Below are 22,765 nucleotides of genomic sequence, written 5' to 3' on the forward strand. Positions count from 1 at the left end.
ATGTTGTAAATCCTGTTTACTCCCCACTTGTCTTTGAATCCTGCAGATAAATGGAGCGCGTATTGCACTTTTAACGACAGCGTGCCGTGTATGTGTGAACGGAGTGTAACAGCACATTAGTACTCATATGTTAGAACACAGTCTAGTTGGCCTCTCTGACCCTTTCTGTAACTGATCCCTAGATGCTGTGTGTGCATGGATCCACCTGTTAACCTTGCTTTTAGCATGGTAAGTTATTTTATGTTGTTACTAGCCTAAATTATACATAAATTTTGTCGCTGTCACATTTCCACTTAAATTTATTATAATCGCATAACTAACTACTTCTATCCTGAGCATGCATAAATTATATATCTGAACCTCATTCATGTTTGTGGATAAACATATCTGGCTACCATGTCTACCTTAGGCCTTTGCCTTTTTAAGTAATCCACCTTATGTCATTTGGAAATAATTTAATAAAAACACCTATCTGGCTGTGGCCGAACACCTATCTAAAAAGCTACTTGTTTGCTGTCCCTGACCTGAACCCCATCCCAACCACATTTTAGCCTAATAATCAAAGTACAATATCTTGAAAAGCATAGGTGTGATTCAGTGTTGGTTAACATGCCTGCAGCTTACCAGACAGAGGTGCTAATGGGTATTTTAACCGAATACTAACATCATTGTTATTGTACTTGATGCCTTGATCAAGAGCACAACGGTAGGATGAGGTAGAACTATTGGATGATAGACTAGCAACTTTCTATTTAGATTTACTTGAGATACCAATGGGATCTGCCAGTCATAATTTGAGGGGGAGACATTTAAGGGCCATGACATACCATGTTCTAATCGACCATCTTGGAAAAAGACAGCTCATGCTTAGAATTAAGCAATGTCCATAGTTTACAATAAAACATAATGTCTTTAACATAATGCAATGCTTTTTATACCGAGTATTGTTTTAGGACCACATTTTAACACCTTCTAAAGTTGCTATTAATCAGGATTAACTATAGACATTTATGTGATGAATCACCAATTATTTTAATTGTTTGACAGCACTACTAGTAACACAACTTTTCTAGAAAACCTTTAGCCCATTCGAAATGGTCTAGCTAACATACCAAGAAATGAAAGATCATATACCAGTGGATAAACAAGTCATCATATACAGAGGGTGCGCCAGTGAAAGCCTTGTAATTATATGTTCTGTTTCGTGGATAAGAACAACGACCCGACTCATCATGAATGGACAGCCTACAAGAAGCCTCTAAAAACCCTTGGTAACATCAAGGAATCTACAAACATTGTCACAATCAGTGTTTATGCGCAGAGACACCACACAAACTTGGACTACAATGCATAAAGAAAATACCTGTTAGGACATTTTCACATTATGTTGTCCTATATGTATCATGAGTTAAAGGGGAATTATTAAGAATATATACATCTGGAAGCTCACAGTGCTACAGGCAGTTAGGGAAAAATGAAAAAAATCATCCTTTAACACCCTCCTTATATCTCTGCTGTTAAAGCCTGTTTTTATCACTCCAAATCTCCATGCTTCTTCCTCTAATCCCAGGAAACTCCGCCACATTGTCCTCTCCACCTACCCCCCCTCAGTTTTCCCTCTGCGAATGACTGTCAACCACTTTGAAAAGAAGCGTGATGACATCTGCTCATCATTCACTCAACCTATTGAGCCGGTAACCTTTGTGTCTTGTCCTTCAAAAGCACTTCAACATGCATTCTCTGACCTACTCTGGCGTTATCCCTCTCAGAATTACTCTTTTTGACCCTAACCAGTTAGGCTTCCCTTAAGATTGTTTATTAAACCAAGAATGCACTCCTCTGTGTCACAAAGGCTCTTGGCACTACCCAATCTGACTCTCCTCTTTCTAATCCTCCTAGATCTATCCACTGCCTTCAAAGCTGTGAACTATCTGAGCTTCCTCTCCAACATCTACAGACTGGTTGTCTCAGGATCTGCACTCTTGAATGGCGTCCTACCCAGCTGGTGACATATCAAGGATCTGTGTTTGCTTCATGAGGTCTCAGTACTGGTGTCCGCTAGGTAGTATTGGCCATTCAAGGCTTCATTAGCGTTATTTTTGCAGCAGGATATTATGCTGGCAGCACTCAGATTTTCTTTATCACAATAAAAGCCATCATTGAAATGTATAAGGCAATACAGTTAACAATCTAGTCTTTAGAAAAAGAACAGACAAGGATAACATTGGAATGGACATTAAACATAAAATGTACAGACTAACTATATTACCTTTTCAATGATGGCTTTTATTTTTCGAAGAATTTAATCTGAGTTAGCACTGCTAGCATAATATTCTGCTGCTAGAAGAACGGTAACAAAGCCTCCGCAGGGTTTGGTTCTAAGCCTTCTCCTGTCTACACAACAAATCACTTGGTCCATCATATCCTTACTTGGTGTCTCATATCATTGCTATGCAGTTTACACTCAAATATCTACTTGCTTCTTCCAACACCCAGGCTGTGACACGGTTATGTGTGCCTGAATGTTGTTCCACTAACCCTGACAAGATGGGGCCGACCTTCTTCCTGGGGAAGGCATGTCCGCTCTAAGACATCTCAATCACTGTTGACAACACTGTGGTGTGCCCCGCTCCAGAGTGCGAAAACAACGTGTGACCCTGGACAATGTCTTGCTTGTCACTCTCTGTGATCATCAGCGTAGTGATGCCTGCAGGTTCAGGCTCTACAAAAAGTATTACCTTATATTACATAGGATATGGCGCAGGTGCTAATCTAGGCCCTTGTCATCTCAGGTCTGGTGTTCAACTTGCCAAGTTCTCCCATTTCACCTCACCTTGCATTCAGCACAAGATCACAGTGCTGGCCTGCAAAGCAGCAGCCTTCATGCAACGCTAAAATCTTACATTCTGACCCAAGATCTTGGTTCTGCCTCTGGTCTTATGGCCATCCCACCTCATCAGGGGACCTGCTTTTCTCTGGTTGTATGCTCACCAACAAATGTATCATGTGGTTAAACATTCTTAACATTTTGGGTCATCTTTATTTTTATTTACTTTCATTTGGGCTACATTTAACTCCCATTGAGAAATTCAACATGAAGAAGCTGATTTGTTGTAATCTTGTAACCTATGTAGTTAGGGCACAATCTAGCCTACACTACAACACAGGAGGTGGCGGTAATCTACCAATATTACTGGATGCCTACCGTCGTAAAATTACACTGAGGAAGATTGTTGGGAGAGCGGAGTTAGCTTTACTAGTCTCTTCTACATATGATTTAGATAAGGTATATGGTCAGCAGAAGATATGGAAAGTTGGTGAACAATAACAGATTTATGTACGCATTTTCACAATACTCACTCATAGCTCTGACTCTCTAGTCTTAAATATGTCAATAGGCTCGTTTCAAAATGTCAACTGCGCAAGGCACCGCCCAGTTTGTCCGTGGTGACACACCGTTGTCCTCAACAACAACTTTTCACGTGTGTGGACCTGTGGACTAGCAACACTGAAGGAAATTGTGTTGTCTACCTTAGTGTAAAAATGCGTACACATATGTGTTATTATTCACTGGCTTTCAATATCTTCTGCTGTCGTTTTACGTTTGATATGGACTGCACTATGCGGTAGAGGATTGTGTGTAGTAAGTTCTAGCTAGCTATTTGTGTAGATCTGGGAATGGGATATAGTATACACATTAGTGTGAAATGTTTCGTGAAAAATAAGCAGAATATACTGTAACCTCTGTAAGGCGAAACATTCCCTCTCTTTTTTCTGTTTGCTTCAGTAAAAGCGACGTTTGAACGTAGATTTTTGGCCAAACGTTTCTTTAATCACAGAAGCACCCAGATGTTCTATTGGAAAACGTTCAGGTAGGTCTCTGTGTCGTTCTGTTTGATTCAATTGTTGAAAGACCACTTAAAAAGGACGTTTTACAGTAATTTGGGAAACTTTTTGCAAATCGTTAATTCACTCGTTTTGGTCGTCATTAAAATAGTCCGTAGTTGCCAATTAGAAAATGCAAGAGTAGTTTAATAGATTTTAATGATCAGACATCCACACTGACATGCAGGCCCTTCGGCATTCGGAAACAGTTCTGCCAAACCTCCTTCCAGAAGTGTCCACCAGTCCCAGGAATGGGTTCGTTTAGTCGTCTCTCTGCCCCCTCCCTGTCACTTGCTGCCCTAACCTTGGCCTTGTTAACACTTTTACACATTAGCTACCTGTCTCACCCAAAGGTCTCACTGATAAAATACAACACACAACAGGACAAGACTCCAATACACCTGATACAAAAAAATGGGTTACTGGAGGATCCAGTGACAGAACATTCCCATGAGGAGGATATCTTGTACCTTCTGAGAGGTGGCTCTCATTTAGCCCCCAGACCCAAATGGCAGAGGGAATCCCGTCACACAGCCAGCTCTCGTGGTCCCCGTAAAACAGAGTGTAGGAGGGTAGCCTTGGAGAGCCGCTTTGACTGTGGCCGGGACCGGGTTTTGAGCCAGACAGAGTGTGAAGAGAGAGGGTGCTGCTATGCGCCCCTACCACAAGACCTCTCCGGAGGACCCCCCTGGTGCTTCTACCCCCCGTCCTACAGTGGGTACAGGATGGGACCTCTCAAACCCAGCTCCAAAGGCCAGGCAGCGACCCTGATCAGATCCACTCCCTCCTATCTTCCTCGGGACATTGATAAACTCAGACTGGAGGTCCTGGAGGAAACAGACGGCCGACTGCACTTCACAGTGAGTCTCATTATGGATGTTTCACCATTTGTATTTGCCTGGCTTTCTATAAGAATTTCCACTGAATAGAAATATAGAATATTTAAATTTTTCTATTCAGACCACCGTTTTTTCAGAGTCCGATATAATGTTTCTTCCCCATACAGCTAAAAGATCCATCGGCCCAGCGATATGAAGTTCCCCTATCTGCTCCCCAGACCAAAGTTAACGCTGACACTGAGGACCGCCTTTATGTCACTGAATTCCAGCATGACCCCTTTGGCTTCATAGTGCGTCGCAAATCCAATGGTCGTGTTCTGTGAGTAGTTGTGTGTGCGCGCGCGTGCGTGTGTTCTTTTTGGCTGCTTATGTCTGACAATAGGTCATTTAATTAGAGTTCATAAACCCGACCTAGAGCTGTTGTAAGCGGGGCATCACACATATATGCTGGTATGACCAACAATCCCTATAAGGGGACATTTGATCCCAGCTCTGTAATATATAAATAGATAGGTGTCTCTAGTTACGACTGTCATAAGCCGGGCTTACGACGCCGCTGTCCTCAGCCCTGGAGCGACAGGAGAAAGCATGTCCTCAACCTTCTGAATGAGTGTTTTAGTGACTGAACTGTGTGTAGATTGTGTTTTCTGTCCCTGTTTGTTGTCTACTACAAACGGCACCATTACACCAAGTCAAATGGTGCTCAGTGATTAAAGGAGATCCTAATGCGTAAGACGTCTGTCTCCGGTGTCTCAGTCTGAACACCACAGTGGCCCCGCTGCTCTATGCCGACCAGTACCTGCAGCTGTCCACCTCCCTGGCCTCCCCCCTGGTGTCGGGACTGGGGGAGCACTACACCCCTCTCACCCTGGACATCAACTGGACCTCACTGGCCCTGTGGAACAGAGACATGGCGCCCCATGTCAGTGACATACCTGTCGTTGTTGTCGTCTTCATCCTCATCATCATGGTGGTTTGTGTTCCTGGTTTTGAATCGTGACCCTGAGTCTGGTGTGTGTCCTTGGTCCTCCAGGGCGATGCCAACCTGTATGGCTCCCATCCGTTCTACCTGGTCCAGGAGCAGGATGGACAGGCTCACGGGGTCTTCTTGCTCAACAGCAATGCTATCGGTATTTAATGCACTTCCACTTACTCTGCCCAGAGAAGATGTTGCTTTTTTATGGAAAATCTTGTATCATGCGTTTCGGTGTACTTAATCGTTAGTTGATGAGTTTTTTTTTTTACATTTGAGTCCACAGGACCTTCATCCGAGTAATGGTCATTTGTCATTTCTCTGTTATTAAGATACTGGCCTGTGTTAGGGATTCCATACAGTAAGTGATGTTCCCTCTGTAGAGGTGGTGCTGCAGCCCAGCCCTGCTCTGACCTGGGTGGCCCTGGGAGGAATCCTGGACCTGTACGTCTTCCTTGGCCCTGACCCCCAGAGTGTTGTCACACAGTACCTCCAGGTCATAGGTGTGTTTATCTGACCGTATATGCCCTGACCCCCAGAGTGTTGTCACACAGTACCTCCAGGTCATAGGTGTGTTTATCTGACCGTATATACCCTGACCCCCAGAGTGTTGTCACACAGTACCTCCAGGTCATAGGTGTGTTTATCTGACCGTATATTGCTGTCACTCTGTGACCTCAGTGATGGATAATGCCTTCTCCCAGGGTTCCCTATGATGCCTCCTTATTGGTCACTGGGGTTCCACCTATGTCGCTGGGGCTATCGGTCAACCAGCGAAACTCGTGAAGTGGTGCGACGCATGAACGATGCAAACATCCCCTTGGTAAAGAAGCTTGGGGAAGCCCATATATTATTGTATTGTCATGACACTGTGGGTCTGAAAGCCTCTGGGGAATTCTACAGGGTAATAACCTGTAACGTGCTAACAATCCATGCATGCACTACAAGTGGGTTTCTTTGGTTTTGCTCAGGATGTACAGTGGAATGACCTGGACTACGCAGACAAGCGCCGCGTGTTTACCTTTGACCCCCAACGCTTCGGGGACCTTCCGGACATGGTGAAAGAGTTCCATCAGAAGGGCATGAAGTACATCCTCATCCTGGTAAGGGAGACGCTCCCAAAAATGTTACATTTGGGTTTATTAGATTAGATTATCAGATTGGATTAAACTTTATTGTCATTGAACAGTACGAGTACAGTACAATGAAATGCAGTTAGCATCTAACATCTGAATCAAAGAAAAGCAAGTACAATGGCAAGTTCTAAATGTGCAGTGCCGGTAAACTGGTGGCATGTGCCGCTGAAATGTAGGGACAGCAGCAATGAGGTTCCCGAGGCAGACAAGTAGTCCACTTATGTCTACTGTACTTTTTAGTAATACTTTGATCAGTTCCATATTAATTCATTCAGTCTGCTACAGTATCTGAGTTGACTGAATTAAAATCGAATCAACCCCTTCTGTTTACATTGTTGATACCCTGACAAAGGGCTGAGGGCTATAAACACCCCTTTCTAGCAGAGTATTCTTCGACCGCATGGTGGCAACAAGCATTGTACCGCCTTTGCAGTCTGTCTCAGCACTGAGACAGTGTTCCTGTTTTTGTGTTTCCCAGGACCCTGGGATCAGCAGCAGCAGTCCTCCTGGTACTTACCCACCCTTTGATGAGGGGCAGCGGAGAGGGGTGTTCATCAGAAACGCCACAGGACAGACGCTCATAGGGGAGGTCAGTCCAGTCCCTCAGAACTCTTCTCTCTGGAGACATAACACACAGTTATGATAAAGACTATTTTTGGAGCTTGAAAACTATCTCTACATTCACTCAGAGTGTGTAGCATTTGAAAAATGTGTTTATACAAAATGAAGCTGTATCTTTTGAAGCTCAGTGTGTGTGGGCTGTGATAGAAATATAAAGTCTAAATCTATATTTTCCTACTGTGTGAATACATTAACTCAGTACTTTACTATCAACACAGTAGGTAGCTAGTAATTTTTCACTCTCCTCTACAGTAGTATAATTAATCAATACTTCAGCTCAGTACATTTCTACAATAATGCCTCTATGAGTTTATGTGTGTTAGTTCCTAACCCCTCTTCATCTGTGTTCAGGTTTGGCCTGGTCCAACAGCGTTCCCCGACTTCACCAACACAGAGACACAGAGCTGGTGGGAGGACTGCATCCGGGAGTTCCACTCCAAAGTACCCTTGGATGGCCTTTGGATTGTGAGGCTTTCAATGATAGAAATGTCTTGTGTAGAGCTAAAATGAGCCCGTATTCTGTAGTTGCACAGTCTATGTCAATGCTTTTGGGGTGATACAGCTTGATGAGTCCCCCAAACAGTCTGCACCCACCACACTCTTTTGTAACGTTCCTCTCTTCTCAGGATATGAATGAACCTGCTAGTTTTGTTCCAGGCTCTGTGGAGGGCTGTCCTGACAGTGATTTGGAGAGTCCCCATTATGTTCCACGTGGGTGTATTACAGCTGACAAGTTTCCTGACAATTCAAAAGAAAAATGGACTGTTCCGTGAATTAATTTGTTGTAATGGTCTTTCTGCCCGTGAACACATACAGGGGTGGTTGGAAGTCAGCTGAATGCTGGGACTCTCTGCATGTCAGGCCAACAGAACGTGTCCACTCACTACAACCTGCATAACCTCTATGGGCTGACGGAGGCGTACAGCACCCACAGGTCAGACACAGCCCTATAGAGTTCTGTATCAAACACATCTTAGAATACAGGCCATCCCTTTACATTGTCCCTATGATCAAGCCGACATTTTATATTTTCTCTTGCAACAGTAACTTATTTGTTGGATTTATCAAGAATTAAAGTGCAATATGTTGAATTGAATAAACATCAACGTAATTGGTTATGTGTGGTTGCTACTTTGGCTTGTTCGTCCAACCCCCTTGCCGGTCTAAGTGCCCTGGTGAAGGTGCGGGGCTCACGGCCCTTTGTCCTGTCCCGCTCCTCCTTCCCTGGCATCGGACGTTTCTCCGCAGTCTGGACTGGAGATGTGCGGAGCGACTGGGATCAGCTCCGATACTCCATCCCAGGTAAGCAGTAGGACATTGTTGAAGTAATTTTAAAAGCCATTCCTACAGACTTTCTTTATAGATGCAGACAAACATCTAGACACCTTTGTTGGGCACTGTGTTGTAGCTCTTAAAGTTGAAGAAACATTTTTGAACAGTGGTACTTAAAGGGGAATTTAAGTTGATGTAAGATGTTTTCTCACCTTGTGGAACTTTAAACAGATTTTAACCAATGCTAGTAATCAAGATGTGTGCCCCAAACGTGTGTGAAATCAGCTCCATACAGTGGGGAGAACAAGTATTTGATACACTGCCGATTTTGCAGGTTTTCCCACTTACAAAGCATGTAGAGGTCTGTAATTTTTATCATAGGTACACTTCAACTGTAAGTGACGGAATCTAAAACAAAAATCACTATGATTTTTAAGTAATTAATTAGCATTTTATTGCACGACATAAGTATTTGATACATCCAATTACAGAGATCATACGTTTCCTATAGTTCTTGACCAGGTTTGCACACACTGCAGCAGGGATTTTAGCCCACTCCTCCATACAGACCTTCTCCAGATCCTTCAGGTTTCGGGGCTGTCGCTGGGAAATACAGACTTTCAGCTCCCTCCAGAGATTTTCTATTGGGTTCAGGTCTGGAGACTGGCTAGGCCACTCCAGGACCTTGAGATGCTTCTTACGGAGCCACTCCCTAGTTGCCCTGGCTGTGTGTTTCAGGTCATTGTCATGCTGGAAGACCCAGCCACGACCCATCTTCAATGCTCTTACTGAGGGAAGGAGGTTGTCGGCCAAGATCTTGCGATACATGGCCCCATCCATCCTCCCCTCAATACGGTGCAGTTGTCCTGTCCCCTTTGCAGAAAAGCATCCCCAAAGAATGATGTTTCCACCTCCATGCGTCACGGTTGGGATGGTGTTCTTGGGGTTGTACTCATCCTTCTTCTTCCTCCAAACGCGGCGAGTGGAGTTTAGACCAAAAAGCTCTATTTTTGTCTCATCAGACCACATGACCTTCTCCCATTCCTCCTCTGGATCATCCAGATGGTCATTGGCAAACTTCAGACGGGCCTGGACATGCTGGCTTGAGCAGGGGGACCTTGCTTGCGCTGCAGGATTTTAATCCATTTGACCATCATCTTGAACTTCTTCCATTTTCTAATAATTACGCCAACAGTTGTTGCCTTCTCACCAAGCTGCTTGCCTATTGTCCTGTAGCCCATCCCAGCCTTGTGCAGGTCTACAATTTTATCCCTGATGTCCGTACACAGCTCTCTGGTCTTGGCCTTTATGGAGAGGTTTGAGTGTGTGGACAGGTGTCTTTTATACAGGTAACAAGTTCAAACAGGTGCAGTTAATACAGGTAATTAGTGGAGAACAGGAGGGCTTCTTAAAGAAAAACTAACAGGTCTGTGAGAGCCGGAATTCTTACTGGTCGGTAGGTGATGAAATACTTATGTCATGCAATAAAATGCAAATTAATTATTTAAAAATAATACAATGTGATTTTCTGGATTTTTGTTTTAGATTCTGTCTCTCACAGTTGAAGTGTACCTATGATTACAGACCTCTACGTGCTTGTTAAGTAGGAAAACCTGCAAAACCAGCAGTGTATCAAATACTTGTTCTCCCCACTGTATATACTTTTGTTACTTAGTCTAGATAGGGTGACCCTCATCTTGTGATTCTTTCACTGGAGCCTCTTCCACAACCAGATGGCAATCCAGTCTTAATATACCAATAGCGCTTAACTACATTCTCCATTTTATTTCATTATATGCAGATTATATCTTGTTTTAGGTCAACATTTCAGATGGTATTCCCTTGATACTTGATTAATTTCCTAAATGTAGCATTTTCCCTAGATATGAAATTGCTAATAATTCGCTTAGTTGCCCATATAAACACCTCCAATGACAATGAGTCAAAGTTACCAGCCTACCCTGTGTTGAAAACTTTATTTTGCATGTGATTTAAATCTATGGATTAAGTGCCCGTTATATCTCCAGCCTGTTTAATAGTCCTGGAGTCTAGACTGAAAACTAAAGGGTCTTTGCTATACGATCCCCTAGACTCTGGAACAGCCCACCACTGAATGTCAGAGATGCTGCGTCTGTGCATTCCCTTAAATCTTACATAAAAACTCATTTTTATAAGATGGCTATTACGGATATTTTGTGATTATTTTGTGATTATATTGTGATTTTATATTTTGTTTATTCTTTTTTCTTAATTTTTTTTAAATAATGTATATTTTTATATATATTTATTATTTGAATGTATTTACATTTTTATTGTGTGTAAAGCCCTTTATGTAGTTGTACAAGAAAAGTGCTATACAAATAAAGTTTATTTATTTATTATTATTATTATTAGTAGTACAGTCTGTAGTTCTGTTTGGGAAAGAACACGTATAAGAATCCAGACTTTACCAACAAACATTTCTGTTTTGGGGAGTGTTCCAAATTTTTTGTATTGTTAGCATTTCCTGTTTGGAAAAAAACAAAGAAATTACATAGCTTGGCACAGAATGAAGGAGAAGCTTTTTTTCTCTCACAGATTACAGGATGTTATTTATTCTTATATCTAATTACAACAAGCTGGACTTAATTATAGGCCTATCATCTCTAATGTTTTGTCTATGGAAATTAGCACTGAGGCAGGCAAATTGTCTTAACGTGGAATTAACAATCAACACATTTTGAAAACTAATATTTTACTAGGAAGAAAAGCTATTCCTTCAGTTGCTGCTATGAAAGCCCATGTTGTAGCCTGGACTTTCCATTCATATAAACTTCCATTTATTGACTGTATTCATACAGATCCTACATCCAGGGAATTGTCTCTGTTATTTATGCAGAAATGTTTAACACTACAAACCAACTAAGGATTTGTGAAGAATGTTTTCCTGCCAAATAGGAACCTATTGAGTAGGAAATATTATGGGTTACTATAAGGAGAGCCTCAAATTGTTCAAACAGAACATATAATACTCCATACAAAATATATGATGTATTTAGCACTCTGTTCTTTCTGTTCACAAAATCTCATTGGCTCATGTAACCGTATTGTAAATGTTAAGGGTGAATAATGAACACCGTAATGATGAAGGAATTGAATGAATGTCTCTTCCACCTTCCTCTTCTTCAGCGGTGTTGCTGTTTGGCCTGTTTGGGACTCCGTTAGTGGGAGCAGATGTGTGTGGGTTTGGAGGGGACACCACAGTGGAGCTGTGTGTACGCTGGACCCAGTTAGGAGCCTTTTACCCCTTCATGAGGAACCACAACGACAAGCCCAACTCTGTGAGTGTGTGGTGGTGGATCATGTAACAGTCCATTGGTCCTGTATTATGAATGAGTTTAACACTGTGCGTGTGTGTGCGTGCGTGTGCGTGCGTGTCCGTGTGTGTGTCCGTGTGTGTGCGTGTGTGTGTATGTGTCCGTGTGTGCGTGTGTGTGTATGTGCAGCCCCAGGAGCCGTACGTGTTTGGGGAGGAGGCCCAGGCAGCCATGCGGAGCGCAGTGATGTTGCGTTACTCTCTCCTGCCATTCCTGTACACACTCTTCCACCAGGCACACACCTCTGGAAAAACCGTGGCCAGGCCCCTCTTCCTCGAGTACGCTTCTTCAGCTCCTCCTGTCTTCCATGTGTACCATGAATTTAAACACCACCACTGCGATGATACTATTCTCTGTCCGTCTGTCACAGGTTCCCCTTGGACCTTAGCTGCCAGACTATAGACAGACAGTTCCTGTGGGGGAGCTGTCTGCTCATCAGTCCTGTGTTAGAGCAGGGGGCAGCGGAGCTGGCTGCCTACTTCCCCGCAGGGATTTGGTACAGTCTGCACAACGTAAACAGCTCCTCTAATCAATGCATGTGTTTTGGGACGGTTCTTCTTGATGTCACTGCCATTTGTTCCAAAAGGATTTGTTTATATGTTCCCAAGTATTACAACAATAAAAAAAAGTATTGTATACATTTTGGGGAGCAACCCCAAAAACTAAAACATGCAACACACCAATTTATAAGACATGAACATGTTCTTCATGGAAATATTTTTCCATCATCCTTCTGAATTGCCCTAGAGGAACCAATTCATATTTTATATGATCTTGGAATTTATTCCAAACGTGAGTTGCAGAAAAACCCTCAGAGGAGATTGAAGGTTCTTCTAGAGTTCAACTAACTCTAGTTGCCTAACCCAGTGCTATGATATGGACTAAAATCAGTGTGAACCTTTCATAGGTTTCTGTGGGCTTACTTCTACATAGATACTCTTGTACATAAATGCTTTAACCGTATTACAATAGTCGTTTGTGTGTTTTCTCATTCCCTAGGGTGAGCCCTTCTACAGTAAGGGTCAGTACCAGCTCCTTCCAGCTCCCTTGGACACCATCAACGTCCATGTGAGAGAAGGACACATCATCCCACAGCAGGTGTATTTCTGTTCAACACAGTCTGGCCAGCTGATTCATTCACTGACACACCTTCAAGACCCAAACTGTGGTTGTTACGCGCTGATAGAGTAGTAGATGAATGATGTTCCATATTCTCAAATCATATGAAAACATTAATAGAACAAGAGACCCAGAATTATTTTTGTGAAACGGTAATGCACCTTCAAAAGAGACAATGTTTGTACTAGTCTGAAAATCTGTGTGCTTCTCCTATTCTGTACAGTAAAGCCAGTTGCTTGTTCAAATCTATTGGAGGTAACTACTGTTTGTCCTCTTTCCCTTCCGAAACCTGTGCTACAGGAGCCAGCCCTGACCACCTCAGCCTCTCGCAGTAACCCTTTCCTCCTGACAGTCGCGCTGTCTGCTGAAGGGTGTGCGTGGGGTGACCTTTTCTGGGATGACGGGGACAGCCTGGACACTTTCCAGAGGGCAGACTACTCTTATGTCATCTTCATTGCTGAACAGGTAGGCTGATACAGACCTCCCAACCGTGGAAAGTCCTGGGCGCTATTTAAATCCTAATTTTCATGGTATCAGTGTAGGAAGAAATGGAAAGCCATGAATGGATTTAATGAAAGAGGATGGCGAATAGGGAGTTATATTACTTCACTGCCGTTTCGTGAACCGTGTATATTTCTTTGATGGCAAACTGCATGTTTTTTATGCTTGGGGATTTTTGATGATGTTCTTTTCATTTGTTTTAGTCCCAGGTGGTGAGTGACCCCCTGCATCAGAATGGGGCGCTGGATAGGCTTGTGCTGGGAGGGGTGCGTGTGTTTGGAGTGCCCTCTCCACCCCGATACGTGTGGGCCAATGGGGAGACAGTGAGGGATTTCACCTATCAGACAGCCACTAAGGTACAGAAAGTGCTGGCCTGAGTTAGTCATAGAATTTGGAGTTCTTCAGATTCTATTCACACTGTAGTAGTGCTTGCTGTAGTTTTGAATAATTCCCATTTTTTCCCCCAAAAAAACAAGTTAGACAAAATGTTATGTTTACTGGTGCTTTAATTTGTGTTATTACTAAATTGGACAAAGAAAATAAGAGAAATGTCCTGGACAACATTAAAACCCTGGGTAAGTCTAATTTATTAGCTCAAAGAAGTTGATCCTGATTTACTGGGTTGTTTATTTCAGATTTAACTGCTGGTGTATACATGGTATAAATTACCAGCCAACAGGGTAGAAAGAGAAAAAATAACATTCTGCTCCCTGAAACTCCCAGTCAAGATGCTCCCCAGTCAATTGTCTCAGCATGTCAGGAACAAAAAGATCCTCAAACAGACATGCACAAGGTTTCAAATCCATCTCCCAGGACCTTGTAATTCCTGCTAGCACAGTCTACTGTATTAGTTTGAAGCCAAAAGAACTGAGATCAATCTGAGATATCATAAAGAATTGGCTCACACAATTGACAAAGCACCTTGCACAACTGCTGAAGCTCTACAAGCTGTCCTAATGAACACACTCCGTCCTCTGCTCACATAACAACCAAGAAGGGTTAAATGTTATGAAGACTAAGAAGACACAACTGATGAAAGTAACACAAGAATGCCTGATTGAATGTTGAAAAAAAAACATCTAGCAAGCCTAAATCCTTCTGGGAAAATGTCTTGTGGACAGAATAAATCAAATTGGCTTTGGCTAAGCAGATCAAGGCCATATTCACAATCAAATTAAATGTTCAAAGAGAACACCCTACTTACAGTGAAATCTAAAGAGGAAACACTGGCCTGTGTCAGCATTGAGTCTAGATCTTAATCACATCTGAAATCAGCACTAGGGCATCCCTAACACATTGCAGAACCTGACTGGTTTGCTGCTGAACAGTGTAGAGAAGATCAAGAAGCTTACTGATGGTTTACTAGATTTCTCTTTTTCCAAACAATGTGCTACCAAATATGGGAGCCAATTGTTTTGTTCATGTCATTTATTTTTTTCATTCTGCTGTTCGAATGAAATCAATGTGTGGAATCCAAAATTAATTTTGATGAAATGGGAAATATGAAAAGGGTGGATATATTTCTGGTTGCAACTGCATTGTCTTGTCGATTATCCTTTTCTGTGATTCTGTGTGTTTCACTACAGGTTCTATCAGTGAAGAGTCTGGACCTGCCCATGTCAAAGGTGTTCCAAGTCCAGTGGACCTTATAGCCCAGTGGGCCTTATGACTGAGTGAACCTCATTATAATTATTTGGACTGGGTCACCCAATACACTGCCTCTCAGGTTCAAGTTTTCTGGAACTTACCCAGCAAAAACCTCCACGTGTTGCCACTTCATCACATATATCCCGGATCGGCCATTTCACCATAATCCTGGGTTTTCTATCGTGTTTGTTAGTGCTTTGATATGCTTTGATAACAGTATTTTCAATAAAACAGTAAAAGGTAAAAATGCTTCACTCTTCACAATGTAAAAAATATTTTCCCCCAGTATTCAAAAAGTGTAACTATTACATGCACGCAAACTCCTTCCTTGACAACGCTCTAAGTAAAGAAATTTCTATTCCGAAATAGATCCCTGTCTTTCCCACTCAACCAAATATGCAAAATTGTAATAGGAAATCTGTCAGATCCTAAAGTAGAAAGATACCAGGACATAGTGCAGCCAGTCAAACAAATAGGCAAAATGTGCTATATTGGCCAGATTAGGCGACTAACTTTGTGTTAGATGTGCTTAAGAATTGCCTGGCCTAACCAAGTACAAAACTGTGTTGTCACAGACCGGGTGTATTAACACCATTGCCCTCACTTAGAGGCTTGTTAAGTAGGGGCCATTTAATTAGCCAGCTAGCAAGAAATGTGAATCACTTTAAACCACATTACAAAACATCTTGAATAGTGTGTACAAAAAATACGTATTTACCTAAATTTACTCAATAAAATGTGATTGGGAGTTGGCAGTCAAAAAGTGAGGAAAATTAATCTAGAAAGAAATTCAATCTTGGGGCAGCTTCTGTACATTATTTATGGATAAATAAATACTGTCTTTATTATAAAAGTAGCAAATTATTTCTTTAGCATTTAGAGTACACGTCTCAGTTCGTTCCAAAAAGGCGTATTCATAAAAAAAAGATCAGGACGTGTTTCAGGTATAGCCTTACAAAGGTGCATGCGTTATCCGTATCTGTAAATGTGATGTATGCATTTGATGTGAATTTTATACATGATGTTAAGGTGTACCTCCCTAACTTTATTTAGGATACAGAATCTGAAGGACAGGAATTATTTTAGAATTCCGTCTAGCAGTCACTTTCTGCTTTAGATTAGAGTATTTCACGTCATGATGCTGTGACTAGCACTTACTGGTCCTGATGATGCGCTTTTGTGAGTTCGGGATCAGCCAACTGCATTGAAGCTTTCGGCATTGACCTCTAAAACGTCATACCACGATCAAAGGGTGAGATTAAGATGTCAATTGTTGTGTTAATGAGGAACGTTTAGTTTTCCGGATAAGACATGCTCCTTGCTGTCAAAATTTCATTTTATCATAGGCTAATAATACGGCGGCCGTGCTTTCAGAGTGGCATACTTTATCCTTCTCTAGCATACCGGAAGCTATGGACTTTGGGGGGTTGGGTTTGAGAAAGAGAGCAGCTCGGTGTGCTGTAGTGAAGGACCGCACGGAGACAAACACGAACTCTAATAAAACAGCGAAGACGGGTCCGCAAACTACAGGGATACACCAGCTGTAAAAAACCTTTTCACTACGAAATGGATGAATGGCAAAGACAGTAGTTTGAGGCGGGACAAGAGGGTGAGAAAGCGAGACTGCATTGCTTGTGTTTTTGAGTGTGCATTCATTTATTCATTCCCTGCTCGCACAGGTGTAGCCTACACCGATGGGTGAAACGGAATCAATTGTCTATTTTATTATGGATAAGGTTATGGTTGAGTGTGTCTAGTCACACGATCCCCGCATTACCTATGCCAGGTCATTTCTTCAGACCAATGCTTGCAAAACGTTTTTCCACAAGTTGCCTGGGGTGTGCGCTGAATGTTCTTGCGAGAGATTTTAGGACATGGGCTGCCATGTCAACCTAAAATATTTATTCGTGGTGGTTTACTATTGATGAAAATCCTGCTTTGACCAACCGATAGCAATGTCGGAAAAGCAGAAAAAGAAGCCTCAGGCCTGTGAAATATAACGCTGCGGCAGCGGTAATGCCCCTTTGCCTCCTCTCCTGTCATGTTGCCTGTCATTGATAATGTGTAGATAACTGATGCTGCCTCGTCATCAGGAGCTGCACAAACACTCTTAAGGATACTCCCCTGTTATTATGTGGTAAATTGGTTTAAGCTATCCATAGGCCCAGTAGAGAGACCTTACAAATTATTTTCCATTTACCTATTAGGGGATATTAAGTGGAAGGGAACCTACCGCGTGGGAAATTCCCCATTCAAAATCACTCTTCACATGACCATGAGCAACCATTACAGATACATACCGGTACATTATCCTTGGTTGCTGTGACTTGTTGGAGACCAGTCGTTTCAGAATAAACTACACTTCATCTTCTATCATTTTATTTCAATATCTTATTATTTTTTTATTGGAAGAACCACATGGCTTAAACGAACCACAATGCTTAAACGATGTGTACATGCTAATGGAGATTAATAAACTATACAGCTTTTTTTAAGGTTCTCTGAAAAAGTATTCCCATTGTTGGAATGTGAGGACAGAGAGAAGTTGGTTGTGCTCTCCTAGTCACATGCTGAATATGGAATCATATCACACTGACCTCCTTTGGCTCTGGCTGTGATTATGCCGACCAGAATAACCTCCTGCTTGTTTTTCTGAATGTTATGGCGGCCAGTAACATAAACTGGCTATGGAGTGTAATTTAATCTGTTGTATGGATGGCAGGTTATGAACCTGGATACCGGCTATAGTGAGTGTACTGAGTTAATCTTGGTTTACAGTAGATTCACCTATTGTTTTAAATGTAATAACTAAAGAATATATAGTTGTTGCATATGTGTTCACACCGTTTGTTTAGGAAGGCATAAATTAGTTCAGAAGTTAAAATATGGCTTAACATAGCACATAAGTTACATTAATTAATGAATAGCGTGGATTTACATTGTTGTTTATAGCCCTTCCTTTGTCCCACAAAAATACTCATTCAGACATATAGTGTCTCTTTTAGCATGAATATATCTCTTGATCAAATATGTATGAGTGAGTGGACTTAAATAATTGACCTGGCTCGGTGTGTGTTTTTTGCAGGCAAAACCAATTTATGTTGACATTTTCATGAGGTTGACCAAACATGTGCTTTACAGACACACCATTGTCGCATGTCCCATAGACTACAGTAGGAGTCGTTCCACTCCTTATTATGTGAGTCTCACAGAAAGGGATTTCACAGGCATGTTGTAGCTCCTCTGTTTCCCAAGAATCACAGATGTAATCGCTAACACAAGTGTTTCGAACTTGTATTGACTCAAGGTGGTGAATACTTACGTAAAATTTTGTATGCAATTTTTACATTAAATTGTATTTTTTATTACACTTAGATATTACAAAATGTGTTCTGGATGTGTTTGTTGAGAAGGAATGTAAATAAAGGCCAAGTGTGGTGAATATCTGGTGAATCCACTATACCACTGCTCATTTGAAACAGTCTCAGTGGATTGCTGTTGTGCTGTTAGCAGCTAACATGCAAATGTCCTGTGGGTGACTCAAGGCATTTGAGCCGGAGTGGTGTTAGTCTGGTTACTATATTGGGAATTGCAGTGTTATTTAACAAGCAAGAAGGCAGTGTAAAATTGTGTTGCATAAATGCGGTGGACTCAAAGTATTTTGGCAGTGACAATTCTTTTTTTTTGGGCTGTGTATTTTAGCACTTTTGGATTCTGAAATGATGCAGTGGGATAGCAAACTCTGTTTTAATTTATATACTAACATTTTGGATGAACCAAGTTTTAAGAGCTGCACATTTTGTATGTAATCCCTTCATTTGGGGGTATTTCAAGTATTTGGAAAGGTTAACATTATGTAACAAGTTGTCAAGGTTAACTCTTGGTTACATATTCTTTGAATTCAATCATTAGCTGAGGACTGTGACCCACTGATGTAATTGGCAGACAGAAATCTTCCACATTATTAGGTATGGCAGTGTGTTTGGAGTTATTTCCTGTTGGATGATGAAGCACTTTCCAGTGAGTTTAGAGGCATTTGGTTGTATCTGAGCTGTCAAGACATGTCTGTCTTTCAGCATGAATCGTATTATTGCTCTCAACAGTCACATCATCACTGAAGACAAGTGAGACAGTTCCAGCTCCAAGCCATAACACTACATCCACCATATTTCACAGATACGCTTCTACACGCACTGATGATGCAAACTAACACATCTACTTGTCCAAGCCATAACACTACATCCACCATATTTCACAGATACGCTTCTACACGCACTGATGATGCAAACTAACACATCTACTTGTCCAAGCCATAACACTACATCCACTGTGTTTCACAGATAACTTCTACATGCACTGATGATGCAAACTAACACATCTATCTAGTGAAAGGCAGCTGCGAAGACTATTGTCCAAATACCTTTACTGAAATGAGGGAGATTATGTACAAAATGTGCTGTAATTTGTAAATGGTTCACTCAATATGAAAATCTCCTCAAATTAAAGCTGAGTCGGTGCTTTGAAACTGTATTCATTGTGTCATTTTAATGTGCTGGAATACAAAGACAAAAGAAAAAATGTCCTAATACAGTGAAATCTAATCTATGTACAGTTGCAGTATGTAGCTCCAGTTTCTCAGAGGAACAAGCTTCCTTGCAACAATGGGAATCTACCTGGTCCCAGATCCCTTTGTGCTGTCCATCTGAACAGTCTAATGACTATTGGAGTTGGCAAGAACACAAACAGATCTGGGGCTAGGCTACAGTACATATTCCCTGGCCAAGCCTGGGTGAAATTCCTCATAGAAACTGTTCTTGGGTTAGTTTAGCATTTTCCCACTAATGGTAGTGCTAGCATTGGGGAGGAGGTAATCAGAGGAGGTAAACATAGTGTTCTCCTGTAGCGTGCTACTTTTGTCCTGGGCGTTTCGGCTCTGGACTAAATGGGTAGTGCCAATTGGGACCCAGGCAATCCCTCAGGCTTCTGAGTAAAGGAAGGAGCTTTCAACATGTTCAGGAGTAGCTAGGAACTGTTAATGTGTTTTGAAGTCAGTTTGTTCATACATTGTAGCGATAGAAACTTAGAGAACATGAATAGGGTCTCACTGAGGAACGTCTGCGTTGAGTGACACTGATGCCAGTTGCAAAGGTGTTGGTAATTCTAGTAATAGGTGAAATGTTGACTACAGCAAAAACATATGAGATCAACTTTGTCATTGAACAAGTACAGTACAACAAAATGCATTTAGCATCTAACCAGAATGCAAAGAGAATAGGACAGAAAAAAGAAATACTTGTAAAAAGTATTAAGTATATGTACTCTCACCTAAAGGATTCTTAGGAACACCATACTAATACTGTGTTTGACCCCCTTTCGCCTTCAGAACTGCCTTAATTATATGGGGCATTGATTCAACAAGGTGCTGAAATCATTCTTTAGAAATGTTGGCCCATATTGATAGGATAGCATCTTGCAGTTGATGGAGATTTGTGGGATGCACATCCAGGGCACGAAGCTCCCGTTCCACCACATCCCAAATATGCTCTATTGGGTTGAGATCTGGTGACTCTGGGGGCCATTTCATTACAGTGAACTCATTGTCATGTTCAAGAAACCAATTTTAAATTATTCGATCTTTGTGACATGGTGCATTATCCTGCTGGAAGTAGCCATCAGAGGATGGGTACATGGTGGTCATGAAGGGATGGACATGGTCAGAAACAATGCTCAGGTAGGCCGGGGCATTTAAACGATGCCCAGTTGGCACTAAGGGGCCTAAAGTATGCCAAGAAAACATCCCCCACACCATTACACCACCACCACCAGCCTGCACAGTGGTAACAAGGCATGATGGATCCATGTTCTCATTCTGTTTACGCCAAATTCTGACTCTACCATCTGAATGTCTCAACAGAAATCGAGACTCATCAGACCAGGCAACATTCTTCCAGCCTTCAACTGTCCAATTTTGGTGAGCTCGTGCAAATTGTAGCCTCTTTTTCCTATTTGTAGTGGAGATGAGTAGTACCCGGTGGGGTCTTCTGCTGTTGTAGCCCATCCGCCTCAAGGTTGTGCGTGTTGTGGCTTCACAAATGCTTTGCTGCATACCTCGGTTGTAACAATTGGTTATTTCAGTCAAAGTTGCTCTTCTATCAGCTTCAATCAGTCGGCCCATTCTCCTTTGACCTCTAGCATCAACAAGGCATTTTCGCCCACAGGACTGCCGCATACTGGATGTTTTTCCCCTTTTCACACCATTCTTTGTAAACCCTAGAAATGGTTGTGCGTGAAAATCCCAGGAACTGAGCAGACTGTGAAATACTCAGACCGGCCCGTCTGGCACCAACAACCATGCCATGCTCAAAATTGCTTAAATCACCTTTCTTTCCCATTCTGACATTCAGTTTGGAGTTCAGGAGATTGTCTTGACTGGGACCACACCCCTAAATGCATTGAAGCAACTACCATGTGATTGGTTGATTAGATAATTGCATTAATGAGAAATTGAACAGGTGTTCCTAATAATCCTTTAGGTGAGTGTATATTACAAGTGGAATGTATACAGTGAGTGAAAAAAGTATTTGATCCCCTGCTGATTTTGTATGTTTTCCCACTGACAAAGATATGATCAGTCTATCATTTTGCTCAGATATGATCAGTCTATCATTTACAAGAAACATCTGACCTGGCTTGTCTTTGCTTCTCATTAATGAAGGGCTTTTTTTCTAACTTTGCATGACTTCAGCCCTGCCCCTAGGAGCCTGTTTCGAACCGTCCTCGCTGTGCACTTCACCACAGCTGCTGTTTGCCATTCTTTTTGTAGGTCTCTTGATGTCATCCTACGGTTGCTGAGTGACATTCCAATGAGTTGACGGTCATCTCGGTCAGTGGACAGTCGTTTTCACCCTCTGCCAGTCTGTAGCTTTGTTGTCCCCAATGTCTGTTGCTTGACCTTGTTCTTATGAACCGCCGTCTTTGAAATTTTCAGGATGGAAGCAACCTGACGCTCACTGTATCCCTCTGAATTTTCTTACTCAATGCTTTTCCACAAATGGCAATTCTGAATGGCATTCTAGATGTGCAATCGAGTTAAATTGAAGGAGTAATGTAGCATGTGCAACCGGGATGCAGAGATGGCAGCAATAAGGTCCCAGAGGTAGTTGTGTGTGTGTGTGTGTGTGTGTGTGTGTGTGTGTGCGTGTGTGTGTAACAACTGTAACAGTGCAAGTACAATGGCAATTCTAAATGTGCAAAAAGGCAAATTGAATGTGCAAGGTGCATGTGTAACTGAAATGCAGGGATAGCAGCAGAATGGTTCCTGAGGTAGACGTACCTGTAACAACTGAAAACGTCCATTATCAGAATTTGCAAGGCAGTGTCGGAGTTGTCCAAATGGAGTAGTGCAACAAGGTGGGA

The 22,765-nt window shown here is 42.0% G+C and overlaps 2 protein-coding genes across 6 annotated transcripts in view; both read left to right on the forward strand.

Moving 5' to 3' along the window:
- The first annotated feature begins 3,211 nt into the window (after positions 1-3,211).
- On the forward strand, positions 3,212-15,370 carry gaa (glucosidase, alpha; acid (Pompe disease, glycogen storage disease type II)). 3 transcript variants are annotated; one of them, XM_020051147.2, is made up of 20 exons: positions 3,212-3,643; positions 3,788-4,745; positions 4,892-5,043; positions 5,481-5,646; positions 5,758-5,854; positions 6,081-6,200; positions 6,402-6,520; positions 6,669-6,800; positions 7,312-7,422; positions 7,806-7,919; positions 8,081-8,165; positions 8,271-8,388; positions 8,623-8,756; positions 11,895-12,046; positions 12,212-12,360; positions 12,453-12,594; positions 13,082-13,180; positions 13,502-13,666; positions 13,906-14,058; positions 15,289-15,370. In XM_020051147.2, exons 2-20 carry the CDS (start codon positions 4,137-4,139, stop codon positions 15,352-15,354), a joined length of 2,883 nt encoding a protein of 960 aa, XP_019906706.2. In that variant the 5' UTR covers positions 3,212-3,643; positions 3,788-4,136; the 3' UTR covers positions 15,355-15,370. The 3 variants fall into 3 exon arrangements, with proteins under 3 accessions (XP_019906706.2, XP_010872569.2, XP_034151113.1); XM_010874267.4 differs by having other exon boundaries at positions 3,212-3,535; XM_034295222.1 differs by having other exon boundaries at positions 3,212-4,745.
- Positions 15,371-16,844: 1,474 nt separating this feature from the next.
- Positions 16,845-22,765, forward strand: part of tbc1d16 (TBC1 domain family, member 16) — a 29,085-nt gene continuing 23,164 nt past the window's right edge. For 2 of the 3 annotated variants that reach the window (XM_020051148.2, XM_010874262.3), the window contains exon 1: positions 16,845-16,958. The gene's annotated coding sequence lies outside the window, so the exon portion shown is untranslated. The remainder of the gene's footprint in view (positions 16,959-22,765) is intronic. The other variant, XM_020051149.2, reaches the window with a different exon arrangement.

Source organism: Esox lucius, chromosome 11 (assembly GCF_011004845.1).
Source record: "Esox lucius isolate fEsoLuc1 chromosome 11, fEsoLuc1.pri, whole genome shotgun sequence".
Taxonomy (NCBI): domain Eukaryota; kingdom Metazoa; phylum Chordata; class Actinopteri; order Esociformes; family Esocidae; genus Esox; species Esox lucius.

Bases quoted from the DNA above. Each gene is read 5' to 3' on its own strand.
- gaa (XM_034295222.1), top strand. From the start codon at position 4,137: ATGGGTTCGTTTAGTCGTCTCTCTGCCCCCTCCCTGTCACTTGCTGCC. The intron at 4,746-4,891 runs GTGAGTCTCATT...TTCCCCATACAG, and splicing joins ACGGCCGACTGCACTTCACA to CTAAAAGATCCATCGGCCCA. The intron at 5,855-6,080 runs GTATTTAATGCA...TTCCCTCTGTAG, and splicing joins GCTCAACAGCAATGCTATCG to AGGTGGTGCTGCAGCCCAGC.